Source organism: Cyprinus carpio, chromosome B8, assembly GCF_018340385.1.
Source record: "Cyprinus carpio isolate SPL01 chromosome B8, ASM1834038v1, whole genome shotgun sequence".
In the NCBI taxonomy this organism is placed as follows: Eukaryota; Metazoa; Chordata; class Actinopteri; order Cypriniformes; family Cyprinidae; genus Cyprinus; species Cyprinus carpio.
The window spans coordinates 22670849-22686358 of NC_056604.1; the positions used below are offsets into that span (position 1 = coordinate 22670849).

A 15510-nucleotide genomic window follows, 5' to 3' on the forward strand; every position below is an offset into this window, starting at 1 on the left:
GGATGTGCCTTATGTAGCTGGGTGTTCCCTGTCTTGTTGTGTACAGTTTGCAATAAAATAATAATAATAATAATAATAATAATAATAATAATAATAATAATAATAATAATAATAAAATACTATTTTGAACATTTGGTGCCTGTCCCTTTAAGAAACGCCGTCGCAGCGTCACGCAAATGCGTCTGTTCTGCTCTCATCAGCAGCAGCATCCGTCCATCAGCGCAATGACGCCGCGCGCATCACTGGCCCGAGCGCAGGGCACCGCCAACATCCATGAACAAACTTCACCGGGATATACTGGGAAGAGCAGAGGATGTAAGTGACGTTCATCCCGGTCCACTCTTCTCTGTCATTAATTCTCTCGACTCACAGCTGTTTCAGAAACTATGACAGGTGCTTAATGTTCATCATCATCATAACGATTTGTGCATCACGTGTAACTGCGTCTCTCAACATCCTACAGTTTCTGTAGACTAGGCTTATTATGTCAGTTTTATGCTGAACAAAGTCACCGACGCACTGTTGCAGCGCCGCGCTTCAGTCTCAGGTACTGTTACATAACACAGCGTGTGCCCTTTACTACACAGGGCAGTTATGTTTCTATAAAAGTCTCTGATTTTTGTAAACAAAAATGTAGTCTTGTGCTATACTGCAGTACAACCCTGTGAGGCAGAAATTAACCAGGGGTATGTCCCAAATATAAAAAAAATGTGGGGGAAAAAATAATTATTTAATATTATTAGATTTTTTTATTTATTTATTTTTTTTATTCTAGGCCTGTCTAGCTTAGTGTCTCTGCATATAACATAATGACCTGTAGCTGTCAGATATTACTCTGAGGCAAGTGTTGTTGAATATGCTAATGTCAAATGAAAGTAAAACCAGCCCTAGAAATAATGGCTGGAACTCGAAAATTTGAAGAAAAAACTTGTGACATCATTAAAAATATTATATATATATATATATATATATATATATATATATATAAACTGGACCATTTTTAAAAAAGGAATTTTAGCTGAATGTTTATTCTGTTATGAACCTAAGTATTATTTGCAGGGTCTTTTGTATTTGATATTAATTTAGTAACAGACTTAATTGCTTAAAATGAAAATGTATTTAATTTGATTAATTTAACTAAAGTATATGACATATTGGTGATTATGATCTTTTAATTTAACAAAAACGTTTGGTAACACTTTACCCATTAGTTAATGCATTACTAACATTAACATTGAGCAAGACAATTTGTCACTGTATTTATTAATCTTTGTTAACATTAATCTTTGCAAAATCAACACACTCACTTACACACACAAACACTTGTACACCCCTCCACCCACCCCTATGAACTGGTGTGCCTGTAACACACCAACTATGTAAAAGCTACAATTTAGTAAAAAAAAAAAAAATACATAAATAAATAAAAAAAGCCCTAAAGTGGACAGCAAGGAAGGGGTTACACTAAAACATCAAGAATGCAAAACGGACACATCCACTCACACTCACAGACACACACATACACAATTATTCACACTCAAATGAATTGGTATGGCTATAACCATATAGCCAAAATGAGTCAGAAAACTGAAATAAGAGGTAGAAATCAGATCAGATTCAGAAGGATTAAGCTCTGATAAAGCATTCCTGTTTATTTTTGTTACATTTTTATAGAATTTAAATTGTTTTGTGTAACAATGCTTTCTGTGTTCAGGTTTGACTAGTAATAATAATTCAAAAACTGATACTTCAAATCAACATTTAAAACAACAAAAAAATATAAACCTTGATAAAAAGTATTCTTTGAGAAAGCCATAATATACATTTAAATCCACAACCTAATAAAAGTAAATAATTATGTATAAAAACAAATAGGGAATGCAAAAGCCTCTCTATAGTGTCATATACAGGCATCTAGTGGTTACACCATGAAATTACATGTTTGCTCCCACCAGGAGGTGCTAATCCACCTTCAAAAAAATGGATTTTAAAGGCCTTGTGTCTATTTTAATCTGAGATACTGCGTTAAATAATAATAATAATAAAAAAGGAAATTAAATGTTTTTTGTACTATTTTCAATGGGGGGAAATGTAGAATAATTATTGTATAAATATTATTACCATAAAATTATCTCAAAATACAAAATAAAAAATATTATTGAACAATAATATTTTAGATTGATTTTACTGAAGAAAAAAAAGTTACATTTCAGGTGTCTGGTCAGGCCGCACAAGGGTTAAATAATATTAACAGATACAACATTTGATTTCAATAATGCATTAGTAAATGCTGATAATAACAAGAACTAAGATTAATAAATGCTTTAGTAATATTTTCATTGTTAGTTCAGGTTAACTAATGTAGTTAACTAATGCTAACACATTGTAGCTTATTGTACAGTGTTACCAAAGTTTTATATGGTTAAGAAAAAAAATAATAATTATATATATAATTATATAATTATATATATAAAAATAAATAAATAAAGACATTTTCACTAGCCATAGTATTTGTGTCAGAAAGAAACCATTTAAGGGGCAATATTTGCTCGCTTGATTTTATTTTCAGCATTTTTTTTCTATGTATTTTTTTTTTTTTTTAAACATATAAAACTTTGGTAACAAAGCAAGCAAATATTGCCCCTTAAATGGTTTCTTTCTGACACCAATACTATGGCTAGTGAAAATGTCTTTATTTATTTATTTGCCTTGACTCCACAGCAGAGAAAGCAATTTTGTCTTTACTGTTATATTTGTGTGTTTTTGTTTATATATATATATATATATATATATATATATATATATATATATATATATATATATATATATATATTATATATATATTATTATTATTTTATTTTTATTTTTTCAAATTTTATGTGTATTTAATTTGCACCTTATATTATCATTAAAACAATTTAGGTTCTAATTTAAACTGAATGAATTTGAATGAAACATGAATTTGGTTTTGAGATGTTTCAAAGAATATCTGTGCACCTGTATGATCAGAATCACAAATGTTCTTTGATTAGTCATTTAGAAATTGTGACAAAATATGTCATATTTCTGTAGAGTTTATAGCATTTATAGCATGAAGATTTATTTTCAAAATTCTGAAATGTCCTCTACATTTTAAGGTTCATAACATAAACGGTTCATCCATAGTAACATAGTAACTGCTGTAATGCAGTGTTCTGAGATTGTTCAGAGAAATACAGACTAGAACAGAGATGAATGTGAGCAATAGGGAGAGAATATCTTGAGGGACTTTTTATGATGAAAAAAATGTGTCTTAGAAGTTGCAATGATTTTGACTGTTCAGTCCGGCTTTGGAACATAAGGATTTCTAGTCTTAATGCTTATATAACACCAGCAGCTCCAGATATTGTGTGTGTCAAATCAGAACTGGGTCATGCTCGAAAAAGCCTTTTTTTTGCCCAACACCTTACTGGCGACTGAGAAGATTCTTTGAGGATTAAATATGCTGAACACTTTCATTAAATATGCATTATAAACTAGAAAAATATAAATCCTACACACTATCCACAAGTCTGCATAATAACAAAAATATTTAAATGACATTTCGGTCAATTGACCGTCCTCAGGCTTACAAAATATGCAAAGTGCAAGCATATTTGATAACTAGTAATCTAGAGTGCAAGCAGATTTGGAAATAATAATCACCATGCCTCCAATTAGAAAAATAAATAAATTCATTAAATAATGCATCAAATATGCATTTGAATAATGTAGCAGGACATGAATCAACAGTTCACACTAGCTTTGTCATGGCAGCCAGTGTTACGTCAGTCACACCCACACACTCTTCATGCTCCGGAGAGACAATCCTTGTTTCTGTGAGTGTGTGAATAACTCAGTTCAAAGTGTGAAAGAATCCATCAGCTGTATTGTATGTGTGTGTGTGTCTTTGTCTAGTTCATTTTGTTTATAGTTCTGAATGCTTGGTTTACATAAGCAGTTATTTTCTTGTGCATCATGTGGCATCCAGAATCAAATGCTCTTTGTCGGATTTTGTTCAGCATCTGATATTCTAATATTGTCTGGCATGTGTCTTTTTTGATTTGGTATTTTAATGGGATGCATGGTTACAGAGTCTCCAAATAAACACACTTGTGTTTGTGGCTATCAAATGGCCAACCAGCAAATTATACTCACTCACCCTTGTGTTATTATAAACTCATCACTTCTTTCCGTAGAACACAAAAGGATTTTACCAGAATCTTAAGGCTGCTCTTTTCCATACAATGAGAGTGAATGGGGACTAATGTGGTCAAGTTTCAAAAGTGATGAAAAGCACCATAAAAGTGATCTATGCAGTATACTCCAACTCTCTTCTGAAGTCATGGCTTTGCTCGATTTTAGTCTGTTCTTCACGCAAAGCTATCACGTGACTTGGAATGAAGCACACAAATCATATAGACAATTTAAGATAGTTTTATTTATTTATTCATTCATTTTGCCCCTGTCCCATTTACTTACATTGTTTGGAAAATAACAGTGTGAACATTATTCTTTTGGGGCAATGAAAAATACCTAAACATTGCATATTTATATACATTGACCTGAATATACCTCTTCTATGCTGCACATATGTCACCCTGTCTGTGAAATCCAGGCTAAAGTCTCAAAATCGAATTATGCGATAACAAGCATCAAAGTTTGATTTCAACCATTAATTTCACAATGATTTCAATCTTTGACATGGCCGTACTTAGTAAATATTAAAATATAAAGGTTATTTCACAGGATGTTCTTTAAGTTTTTTTGAAGGATTGTTTTTTGTATATTTATGTAGGATGATTTTATGTTAAAATGTTGATGACTTTATCTGGGTTTACACAGGCAGTGTCAAATATTTTTAGTTCATGATTTGCAGGATTTTTAACAATGTTAACTGTCCTGATATGATAATGAAATATAAAACCTACAAGATAACTTCATTCGTCAGTAATCTGGCTTAATTTTTATAGTGTCTTTGGAAAAATATACACTACAATTTACAAGTTTGAGTTTAATCAAAAGTAGCAGTAAAGACATAAAATGTTACAAAAGATTTCTGTTTTAAATAAATGCTTTTCTTTTGAACTTTCTCTTCATCCAAGAATCTTGAAAGAATAAAAAGAATCTTTTTTCAGCAAATATAATGATAAAGGTTTCTTGAGCAGTAAATCAGCATATGATTTGTAAAGGACCATGTGGCACTGAAGTAATGATGCTTAAGATTCAGCTTTGCATCAAACAAAAGAAATTAAATTTTAATATATATTAAAATTGTAAACAGTTATTTTGAAGAGCAATAATATTTCACAATATCACTGCTTTTTTGAACTGTATTTTTGATCAGATAAATGTTGAACATATACAACGGTGATAAATTCTTGGTGAACATGAGACTTCTCTCAAAAACATTAAAAAATCTTACCAACCCCAAACTTTTGAACAAGTGTACATACTGTATTTGAAAAAAAAAAAAAAAAAAAATCTCATTCACTGCTTATCTTTATTTTATTTGAAAAACTTTTTTCTATTAGTCAAATTCATGTGCGGCTAACATGCAGAAACACACAGACCCTTTTGTGCTCTATTAAAAAACTATCCTTTTCCCTTTAAGTACAAAGAGATTTATATTGTGTCATTCAAATATGCTTTTTTCTGACTCTATTTCATATTCTGTGGTGTATGTGTGTCTTAGAGAGATCTGTCGTGAGGAATCCTTGTAATTGTGCCGTTACAAGGTGCGAGTCCTCATCCATGTCCCTCTCAGTGAACCGAATGCCATCTGCTGGTTCCCGCAGGTAATGCCGCCTATCTCCTTTAACACACAAGTTTTCTAATTATTATAATGTGCTATATTCATTCAGTGCCAGTTCCTTTAAAACACATCCAGTTTTCCAGTGCAAATAGTTTCACTGTGGCATCCTGTTTGATAAGGACATCAGAGCTCAGCTGTCACTGTGTGTGTGTCACAGAAGGCCTGCTGCCCCAAGCAGCACTCGACACTCGCATGGAGACTCGTCTGTCCGTAGCAGTTACTCAACAGCATCCTGCAAGTGCACAGAGAGCAATACTGTACCACTCTCCAACCCAGCCACACCACAGTGAGCAACACACACACAAAAAAGCAGATTAGATTTGTCTTCCATCAGGGTCGTGTTCCAGATTTTGCATGGTGGCACAAAGGACAGTACAGAAATAGAATTGATGGAACAGACATGACACTATAAACATTTAAAATTCTGGTTTCTTTCTGTGAAGCTCCTTTGCAATAATGTGCATTGTGAAAAGCAATATACAAATTAACATGAAACATACTTGTGTCCTAATCGGATATTCAAAAGTTCTGAAATACAGAAATATGAAGATGATTATGTGTATCGGAAGAGTTCACACATAAATATAAAATTCTATTATTCACAAACCCTGATGTTGTTCCAAAGCTGTTTTTAATTTCTCTGTGGTTCACGACAGGAGATATTTTGTAAGAATGTGCAGGCTGCTCTTTTTTTTTAAATGAAAGTAAAAGGGGAGAAGGGCTATCATAAAAAGCACCATAGATGTAGTTCATAGTTCTCGCACATTATTTAAGTCTGCTAAAGTTATACAAAAGCTGTTATTCACTAAAAATCTTCCTTTTTGCTGTAGATTTCAATTACATTTGTGCGATTGAATCAATGTAATTTTATCTTTAACTTTTGTGAATGGTGTTGAACGCAAGCTGATGTCTTTGCAAATGTCATTTATTGCCTTGAAAGAAAAAAAAAAGAAACCTGACCACATGTTCAGTGTTGAATTGTTGTCTTTGACAATAACTTTGTAGATTTACAGCTTCTCAAGTGTCAGACACTGATGTGGAAGTTGGCAGTCACTCACACACACGGAGCTATATCAGCTTCAGAGTGAATCTGCGATCAAAGTAAAAACCAATTCGTTTATTGATGCTGAAGGATTACGCTAAGCTTTTGCCGCATTAAGAACAATAAAAAAACAACTTTTTGTTATGTGAAAAATTAGAAAATAGCTATTTTCTTATGTTGAGATCACAACAAAACAAGAAAGAAAGAAAAAATATCATGCATTGCTACTTAGGGCTTCTTTAATTTTCTCTTTTACAGAAATATAGAATCTGTTGCTTTTTGTGCAAATGAGATGGGTAGACATCTTTGTTAAATTTACGCTATGGATGTTGCACCAGTTGCTAGTCCTAATATTTGCACTTGGGCCTGTTATTTAGTTTTATCTTAACATGCTAAATATGTTGTAATTATATGAGATCAATCGCAATTATAAATGATTATATTCATATTTATATATATAAATATTATGTATGTCTTGCTCTCTGACCAGACGGCAGGCAAAGTATGCAACTTGTAGTGAGAATCACGGGATCCGTCCGCCTGCTCCTGAGCAGTATCTCACCCCACTGCAGCAGAAGGAAGTGTGTATTCGCCACTTACGAGCTCGGCTGAAAGAAAATGTGGAGAGGCTTCAGGACCGGTCAGTAATGCTTCAATCTCTCAATATCCTGTCAAGATTCAAGATTCAAGATTTTATTCATTACATACACGATTATATAGAGAATATATAACCAGCAATGAAATGTGAGTCGGGTCCGCTCCATGGACAGTGCAATTATTACAGAATACAACACAGAGGAAAATATACATAAATATTGATATGAAAAAATGAAATAAAAATAATAAAATATAGTTAAAAAGTATACTGCAGAATTAAATATAGAATAGAAAATAAAATGTGCATGAAAATATACTGTAGTTAAATATTAAGATACACAGGAATGTGCAAGAGGTGAATGTGCAAACAGGTTGTGGAAGAAACTCCTCCTAAGTCTCTCAGTTTTTGCCATCAGGCTATGGAAGCGCTTACCAGATGGCAGCAAAGTGAAAAGATGGTTACTGGGGTGGTTTGAGTCCTTGATGATTTTAACAGCTCTGCTTTTGCAGCATTTGAGGTAGATGTCCTACAGAGAGGGGAAAGCAGACCCTGTGATGCGCTCTGCTAAGCGCACAACTCCCTGCAGGGCTTTGCAGTCGTGACTGGAGCTGTTCCCATACCACACTGAGATACACTGAGTCAATACACTTTCTATGGCCCCTGAATAGAAAGTTTTCAGGATTGCTGGCGAAACCCTGAATTTTCTCAGCTGTCACAGATGGTACAGTCTTTGCCTGGCTTTATTAACCTGTGTTTGAATGTGGGTAGACCAAGTCAGGTCCTCTGAGATGTTTACACCAAGGTACTGTCAGTGTAGTTTTATAGCTTCGGGTCTTCCTGAGTATTATACATCCAGACATATATAGCAGAACCTACCCTGCATCTGAATATACCTACTTCCCAACTATGTGGATTGTGAAACGATCATTTCATAAAGTGCAAAAGAAATTCCGAGCATGCAATGTTGTAGTTATGTCGTCATGAAGTTAACAAAAAGGCGAATCATGTGCATGCATTTATTTGTTATATATGAGTCTCATTTAAGACCTCCCTCATCTAACACACCCGATTCAACTCGTCAGCTCATTAGTAGAGATTTTAAGACCCCAAGTGGGTCAGAAAAGGTAAAGGGTTGTGAGAAAATGCAATGTGTGTCAGATCTGTGTCACATTCAGCAGCAGCTGCTCTTAAGGTAACAGCAGCCAAATAAGCTAATAACCAGCAGCTGGGATGTCTGTTAATAAAAAAAATAAAAAAAAAATCAGTCATCTGTAATCATAGATGATCATCTATATTTAATTTAGAATTTAGTGCTTGATAACTTTATTCAATTTCTGTATATATTCTACTTGCTGAAGGGTACAGGTAAATATGACATTTATTTTAATGGGTTAATGAGAAGATTGATTCAAGTTCACTTAATAAATGTTAAAATGGATAGCTCTCAATTATACTGTAATGTTGAATGGCTATAGTCAATGATTAAATATTAGAGGGAAAAGTATTGGTATCAGTGATACTCACCTTCAGTCATAAAAAAAAGACGCCATTAAAAAATATTTTAAATATACTGTCTTTATGCTGTTTCTACATTAATTTGAAGTTTGAGTGTGAAATTATTGCAACATAAAAGTATATTTAAAAATGTTTGTTAGGTGGGATTAACTGATTCATTTCAGAAAGAAAAATATGAACATTCATACCGTATAGAATACTTTTAACAGACGTGAAGTTCAAATCAAATGTAGTACCTACTACACCGTATGCTTTTTTGGACATAGCACTAGATTTATTTCTATGCCCTTGTTTTTTTTTATTTACCATGGCAGAGACTCTGAGATCGAGGAGTTACGGATGCAGCTGACTCGGATGCAGGAGGATTGGATCGAGGAGGAATGTCATCGCATAGAGGCCCAGCTGGCCCTAAAAGAGGCCCGGAAGGAGATCCGGCAGCTTCAGCAGGCTGTGGAAACTGTTACGTCCAATCTGGGGCCCCATGAGGCAGATCAACAGGACTGTAAATCTGAAGGTCTAGGCATCGGTAGGATAGGCCCACGATTTGGGGCATCAAGGTCTTGTGGTTGCTCTCCGGCCCACACCATGAGTCGCAGTGCCACCTTCACCAGGCTGAGCAGTGACACGTCACCTGGTGCTACAGATCGCAATGGAAACGTACGTTCTGATCACTACATTCCTGCCAACAGAGGGGCGATGACATTACCAAGAGGGGACAGACGTACTCATCTACTTCTAGAAGCAGCTCTACTGTCTGAGCAAGTTCCTCAAGTTCCTCACGCACCATGCTCAACTTTGCCGCGATCCTCCACCTGCGAGAGATTGTGCAGTGGACAGACGGTGTTGCCTGTTAGCCGATCCTGCCATGCTGTTAACAACAACTGCAGCTGTGCTCCACATACCTACCTCCCACACCACCATTTGTTTTTGCACCTCCCACAGGAGGAAGCACCACCACCTCCTCCTCCTCCTCCACCACCAACAGCACCCCCTAGTGCATCAGAGGTCAGTGACAGACCAGGATACCGTTCACAGGCCTGCAGCCCCACCATAACCTGGATCTCCGAAGAGGGCGCAGGTGAGGAATTGAGCGTCATCACTTCAGCAGCTTGCGCACCAGATGTTACTCTAGCTGAACAACAGGTTTTCGCCATCCTCTGTAACTACTTCCCCTGCACAGATGTCATACATTACAGAAACATTGCCGCTAGACAACACAGTTGAATTTACATCATCAACAACGACACCAACAGTGCTGACGAAGCCACAGGTTCAACAACCTTGTCGCAGAGCATCACCACCTCTCGAGCCGCCACCACAGGAAGAAGCGGTAGTAAGGGTCAGTGGTGAAGATGGAATGGGGGAGGACACGGAATCAGCTCCCCCTCAGAGGAGTCACTGGAGCCGTTATTTCCTGATTGACCTCTTAGCGGTGGCCGTGCCTGTAGTTCCCACACTGGCGTGGCTTTGCCGGGGGGCAAGGAATGATGGCATGCCAGTGTACAACATGGGCTCCCTGTTACGCGGCTGTTGTGCCGTTGCGCTGCACTCTCTAAGACAGGTTGGCAGCGGCCGTGGCCACAGTCCCTCAGGAACAGGAAGGGTGACACCTATATGATAACGTTAGCATTAGTGTACCATTAAAGACTTTTAACTGGATCTTGAGTGGAATCTTTGTCCTTGATCTCCCAGTAGGTAGTTAGTTTTTTTAACCAAGGAGGCCTAAATCTATCACACCAAAGCTTGTTTGGGAGAAAGATTGAGGGAATGTGGCCCTAATTTGCAGACACTCACAAGTTTCAAGGCTGTTGCTCATTTCCACCATTTGTTTTTCTTTTCCTTCTGGTTCTCTTATCTGCTTTATTTCCTCCCATTCCTGGAAAAAACTCAGCAGGCAGTACACCGTCACAAATAGCTGCAAACAAGAGACAAGCTGAGCAGAGAAGTCACAATGTACAGAAATGTACGCCTTATTATATATATATATATATATCAAACACCTTGAAACATCATTCTTATGTAAACTCTTCTATTGAACTGAATTCATTCTGCTCTCATTTCCTGAGTGAGGCCAGTTCACAAGAAAATTTTGCATGAGACTTTAGGTCGGTTACATAGACACTGATGATGAAAATTGCTCTTCATGAGAAGAGAAAATTTCGGGTCCATACTGTAGCTCAAACTATTTAGCAAAGCTAGGCTTTCAAAATTTAAATCTTTACATACCTGTTTCTAAGCAATCATTGTGCCAATCTCATTTCATGAGAAACAGACCTTTTCACAATTTAAGGCAAAATTAAATTTGTTTAAAAGGGAAAAATAGTATTAAATGGTAACAGCACAAGAATCAGTAGGCACCCTGCAACTTTGATGTTTGGATCGCTAAAAAAATTGCTTCAGTCATTAATTACATAGAACTAGAACACTGATCCTATAACATGAAAATGTTTTTACTAATGTGGAGTGTTTTACAGATCAGTATTCTGATGTCATTCTGCACTTTTCTACTAAAGGTAAGCGTTAGTGTTTTATCAGTAACATATGTGCATTAATAATATGAGCAAAAACTGCTTTACTGTTTTTTTGCTTATTTATGGAATTGTAGAAAATAATTTTCACAAATGCCAGATTTCATTGATAAAGCAATTGAAGGTGATGGCTTAAGATGAATTTATTCTATCCTTTGGGTGGTAGATTTTTCTGCTCTTTTTAAATCAGTCTCAGGTGCAACTCAGGTGAATAGAACTAGAGAGGATGTAAAATTAGCAGAAAGCAATGTCAAAACGTTCATTCACTGAACAAAAAAGAAAAAGAAAAGGTTTGTATAGAAGAACAATAGTTGTGAAAATGCAGATTTACTGTCATAATAGATTTTTTTTGATGACCATCACTTCACAAAACAAATGGGTCTTTAACTGTTGCATGCAGATTTTAGTAAACTCTATTAGAGAAACACTTGCAATTAATTAATGCATATGTAAAGCAAAGTATTCTGTTTCTCTGAAGTAGCACAAAATAAAAACTAAAAACTGGATTATCATGAAGTTCCAGTTGATTTTTTAAGGGCTTAGATTGCATGTTAGCACAATAATTCCTTGTGGTTAATTACCAGTAAACTTAAAGAATCTGTTTCAAATGGACATTCACATAAAGAACTCATCCTAATTTGAAGAGTCTCATTGCAAAATGATTGTGTTTAGACAGAGCCCAACAACATTCAACCCTAAATGTAAATTTGGATTAATTCAACCGCGCCTTGCAAATAAAAGCATTTAATTAAAATGCCAAAGCTTCTGTTGTGCTAATGACTTTTTTTGTTTTTAATTTACACCCTGTTCTCACAGGCAATCAGACATAATTGATAATTGTTTATTATTTAGTTATGCAGAGTGGGATTTAGACCAATGTGATTTCGTTGTGGGTGGGGCCACCAAATGACTGACAAAAATGTACCACCATCCGTCATGATTATAATGACACACCTGCATACACACCATTTCAGTTTCTCAAACACAGAGACCAGTTTGATCTTTTTATAAACAATTTATTTTCAAGTAGTTTTGTTTTATACTTAACCAGATTTCCCCACCAGAGTACTTATTACCAGCTCAGCCACAACCCTGTTGCTGTGATCACGTTTACAACACAGAAATCAAATATAAAACCAGAGAAGGAAATGGGGGGAAAAAAAGAAAAAAAAGAAAGAAACTTGTGTTATAATGAACGTCCAATAATTGAGAGGATACCAGTGATTGTGTCAAGGAGAATAGAAATAAAAAGGCAACAAAATATACAAATGCAAAACAGAGCTAAGCTAAGTGGTATCGCTATTAACACTAGCCCCTTTTCAGGATCACGTGCATGGAGCAATGTTCCTTAAAAGGTTGACCTGGAAGAAAACAAAGAGAGAGGTTTACGATAAATACGATTATGAGGGTTTAATCTGAGAGCCTGTTAAATAAACTCTACGGGACATCTAAGACCAAGACAACAATAATCTCCTTTAAAGATTATCTGTTAGTTATTAAAGTGATCTATGCAACTGGAGGAACTATCTACAATGATGAAAAAAGTGTTTTTTCAGGTGTCATGCAGTCATAAAATGTATTAAATACCAAGTAACAAGAACAAACTCAAAAGAGGCATGTGAAAAAACTTTGCACCTACCCTGAAAGAATGAATAGGGAATAACCTGAGTCCAATTGTGGGGGCTTTACTCCAAGCCAATTAGCTCCACATCAAATATGAGGGTTGCGTTGGGAGGAATTATGCCCGGGTGCCCCTTGCTCCCGTAAGCAAAGTCCGGAGTGCAAGTCAGCTTGGCACGCTGCCCCACACTCATCTGTCACAAGGGGAAGAGGTCATTTTACCAAATGAAGTATAGTAAGAAACAATGAATGGAGGCTCAAAAAAAGTGACACCACTTGGTTATAAGAAGCCCAATAGACAGCTTGTGTTATTTGTATGTTTAAGCGAAAGCGGATATTTTCCAATTAGGCCGAGACCTACTTTATGAACAGACGGTGTGCCTTTAGATAACCGCACAATGTAGGTCAGGCAGATTTATATTGCAAATCAAACCTCATTTTTAAAAAAAAAAAAAAAAAAAAAAAAAAAAGTGTTTTCTAACATTACCTGGGCTACTCCCTCATCCCAACCACGAATCACTTCCTGTTTGCCAATTTTGAATTTGAAAGGCTTTCCTCGGTCTCGGGAGGAGTCGAACTTGCGTCCATCTGTCAGAGAGCCTGAGAAAAAAGAACACAGATATGATTGAAGAAGCTGCGTCAACCTGCACACGCACAATTTCACATTGCCAAAAAAAAAAAAATAATAATAAAAAAAAAAAACCTTACATTTTTCATTCATTCAGACCGTAAGCGTTAAATATTAAAACGGCCTTCCGTGAATGCAGATCATAATAATTTGGATCCTTCAAAACAGTTTGGTTTGAAAACACAAGGCACGCCCAGACCGTTTGAATGTAATTATTTGCGCGTTAAAGACGCCGGATGTTCGAATCAAAAGATCTGACAATCAAGGGCACGTTCAAACCGAAGCATTATGAAAGATTACACCCACTGAGGATTCCAGTTGTAGCATTGTAGCTACAGAACATTCCAATCTAAACATTCTAATCGAGCATCATAAGCGCGGTAAAAACGTTCGAATATGACGTTCAGACGCGCTTAGAATCTCCAAAAAACGATTAGTTTGGTGAGGCTGGCCGCTATTTTTTCACCTCATCATTAATGACATCAATATAACCACACCATGTCCGCAAAAAACAGGCCACAGTTTCCAAATCCCGTGGTTTTGGACGCATTTATTAGTTTTGAGTTAAATGAAAGATCTAAGATGAAGCAAATATCAAAGGTAGATTAAATCAAATCAAATGTAAAGCCTCGATGAGCCGATCGCGGATGCGAAAGAGTCTATTGTGTCAATGCGGCTAATCAGCTAATGCTGGCTAACACCCTTAGTGCGATACATCAACAAGATCACTTCTCAAACTTACCCACGTAGTGCACGACACACGTCTGTCCTTTTTTAGGGAAAGTACTTCCTAAAATTCAAAACAAGAAGAGAAAAATGTTAAAAATGAACGGCAAATCCTGTGGGAAAGGGTTAGTGTTTAGCTAGCAGGCTAACGCCCGTGATGCCCAAAACAGGCAAAATGTGTCGATTTAACACGCGGCTGATTTGAGATATAAGTATTGCGGTTTGTATATTGTCGATGCGATTCCATCTATGATGCATTTTACCGTCTCCGGGAGTAATAGTTTCAACCTCGACTCCCATCCTGGCTGCTTGTTTTGACTCCCGAAGCTCTGCACACAGAATGGGCTTCAGTAATTGTGATTGAGGGCAGACACCCCCGTCTGCGCCACACTCGCGCTTGCAGCGCCCCCAGCGGACAAACAGCGCTCTGCCTCGAGCGTCCATCAACGATCATCGCCATATTAAGCAGTCTCAACTGTAATTCCATTCAGTACAATACGCTAACTTGGTAGCCATTACTGTCATAAATATAATATTTGTATGTCTTATTATTTTATGATTACTGGAATGCATCTGTTTTCGCACTATGCACAGTCTTTTGCACTGTAAAAATCATCTACCAATTCTATATCTCCATCGCAACCAGATCACCTTTAGTATTTTGTTAGTTATTTGCACTGACTGTTTTTCCAATTTTTCCATTTTCAATATTTATTTCACAAGTGTACAAGAGTAGTAATACTCATTTTCAATATTTATTTCACAAGTGTACAAGAGTTGTATTTTTAAACGCGTATATTTTTTAAAAAGTTAAGGTGTGCTCTGATTTGTCCAGCTATCCAGTGCGTTGTTTTTGGCTTATTTTATGCCAAAATTAAGCCGCCTTATTAGGTAAATTTAAACGCGTATATTTTTTTAAATTCGTATTGGTCGTTCTGAAAAGAATGATCAATACACAAGTGTTTTGAATTAGGAAGTTGTAGCTCTGATGGTGTCCATTTACTTTTGCACTATCCCACC

General features: G+C 36.0%; 1 protein-coding gene and 1 pseudogene across 1 annotated transcript; one reads left to right on the top strand and one right to left on the bottom strand.

Moving 5' to 3' along the window:
- Window positions 1-71: 71 nt before the first annotated feature.
- On the top strand, window positions 72-10647 carry LOC109084687 (annotated as a pseudogene).
- Window positions 10648-12516: 1869 nt separating this feature from the next.
- On the bottom strand, window positions 12517-14907 carry LOC122138268 (peptidyl-prolyl cis-trans isomerase FKBP1A-like). The gene is made up of 5 exons (XM_042730148.1): window positions 14754-14907; window positions 14507-14554; window positions 13624-13736; window positions 13156-13330; window positions 12517-12877 (listed from the first exon to the last, which is right to left on the bottom strand). Exons 1-4 carry the CDS (start codon window positions 14788-14790, stop codon window positions 13202-13204), a joined length of 327 nt encoding a protein of 108 aa, XP_042586082.1. The 5' UTR covers window positions 14791-14907; the 3' UTR covers window positions 12517-12877; window positions 13156-13201.
- Window positions 14908-15510: the final 603 nt, after the last annotated feature.

Bases quoted from the DNA above. Each gene is read 5' to 3' on its own strand.
- LOC122138268 (XM_042730148.1), bottom strand. From the start codon at position 14,790: ATGGGAGTCGAGGTTGAAACTATTACTCCCGGAGACG. The intron at 14,555-14,753 runs GTAAAATGCATC...TTTGAATTTTAG, and splicing joins AACTATTACTCCCGGAGACG to GAAGTACTTTCCCTAAAAAA. The intron at 13,737-14,506 runs GTAAGTTTGAGA...CTTTTTTCTCAG, and splicing joins GTGTGTCGTGCACTACGTGG to GCTCTCTGACAGATGGACGC.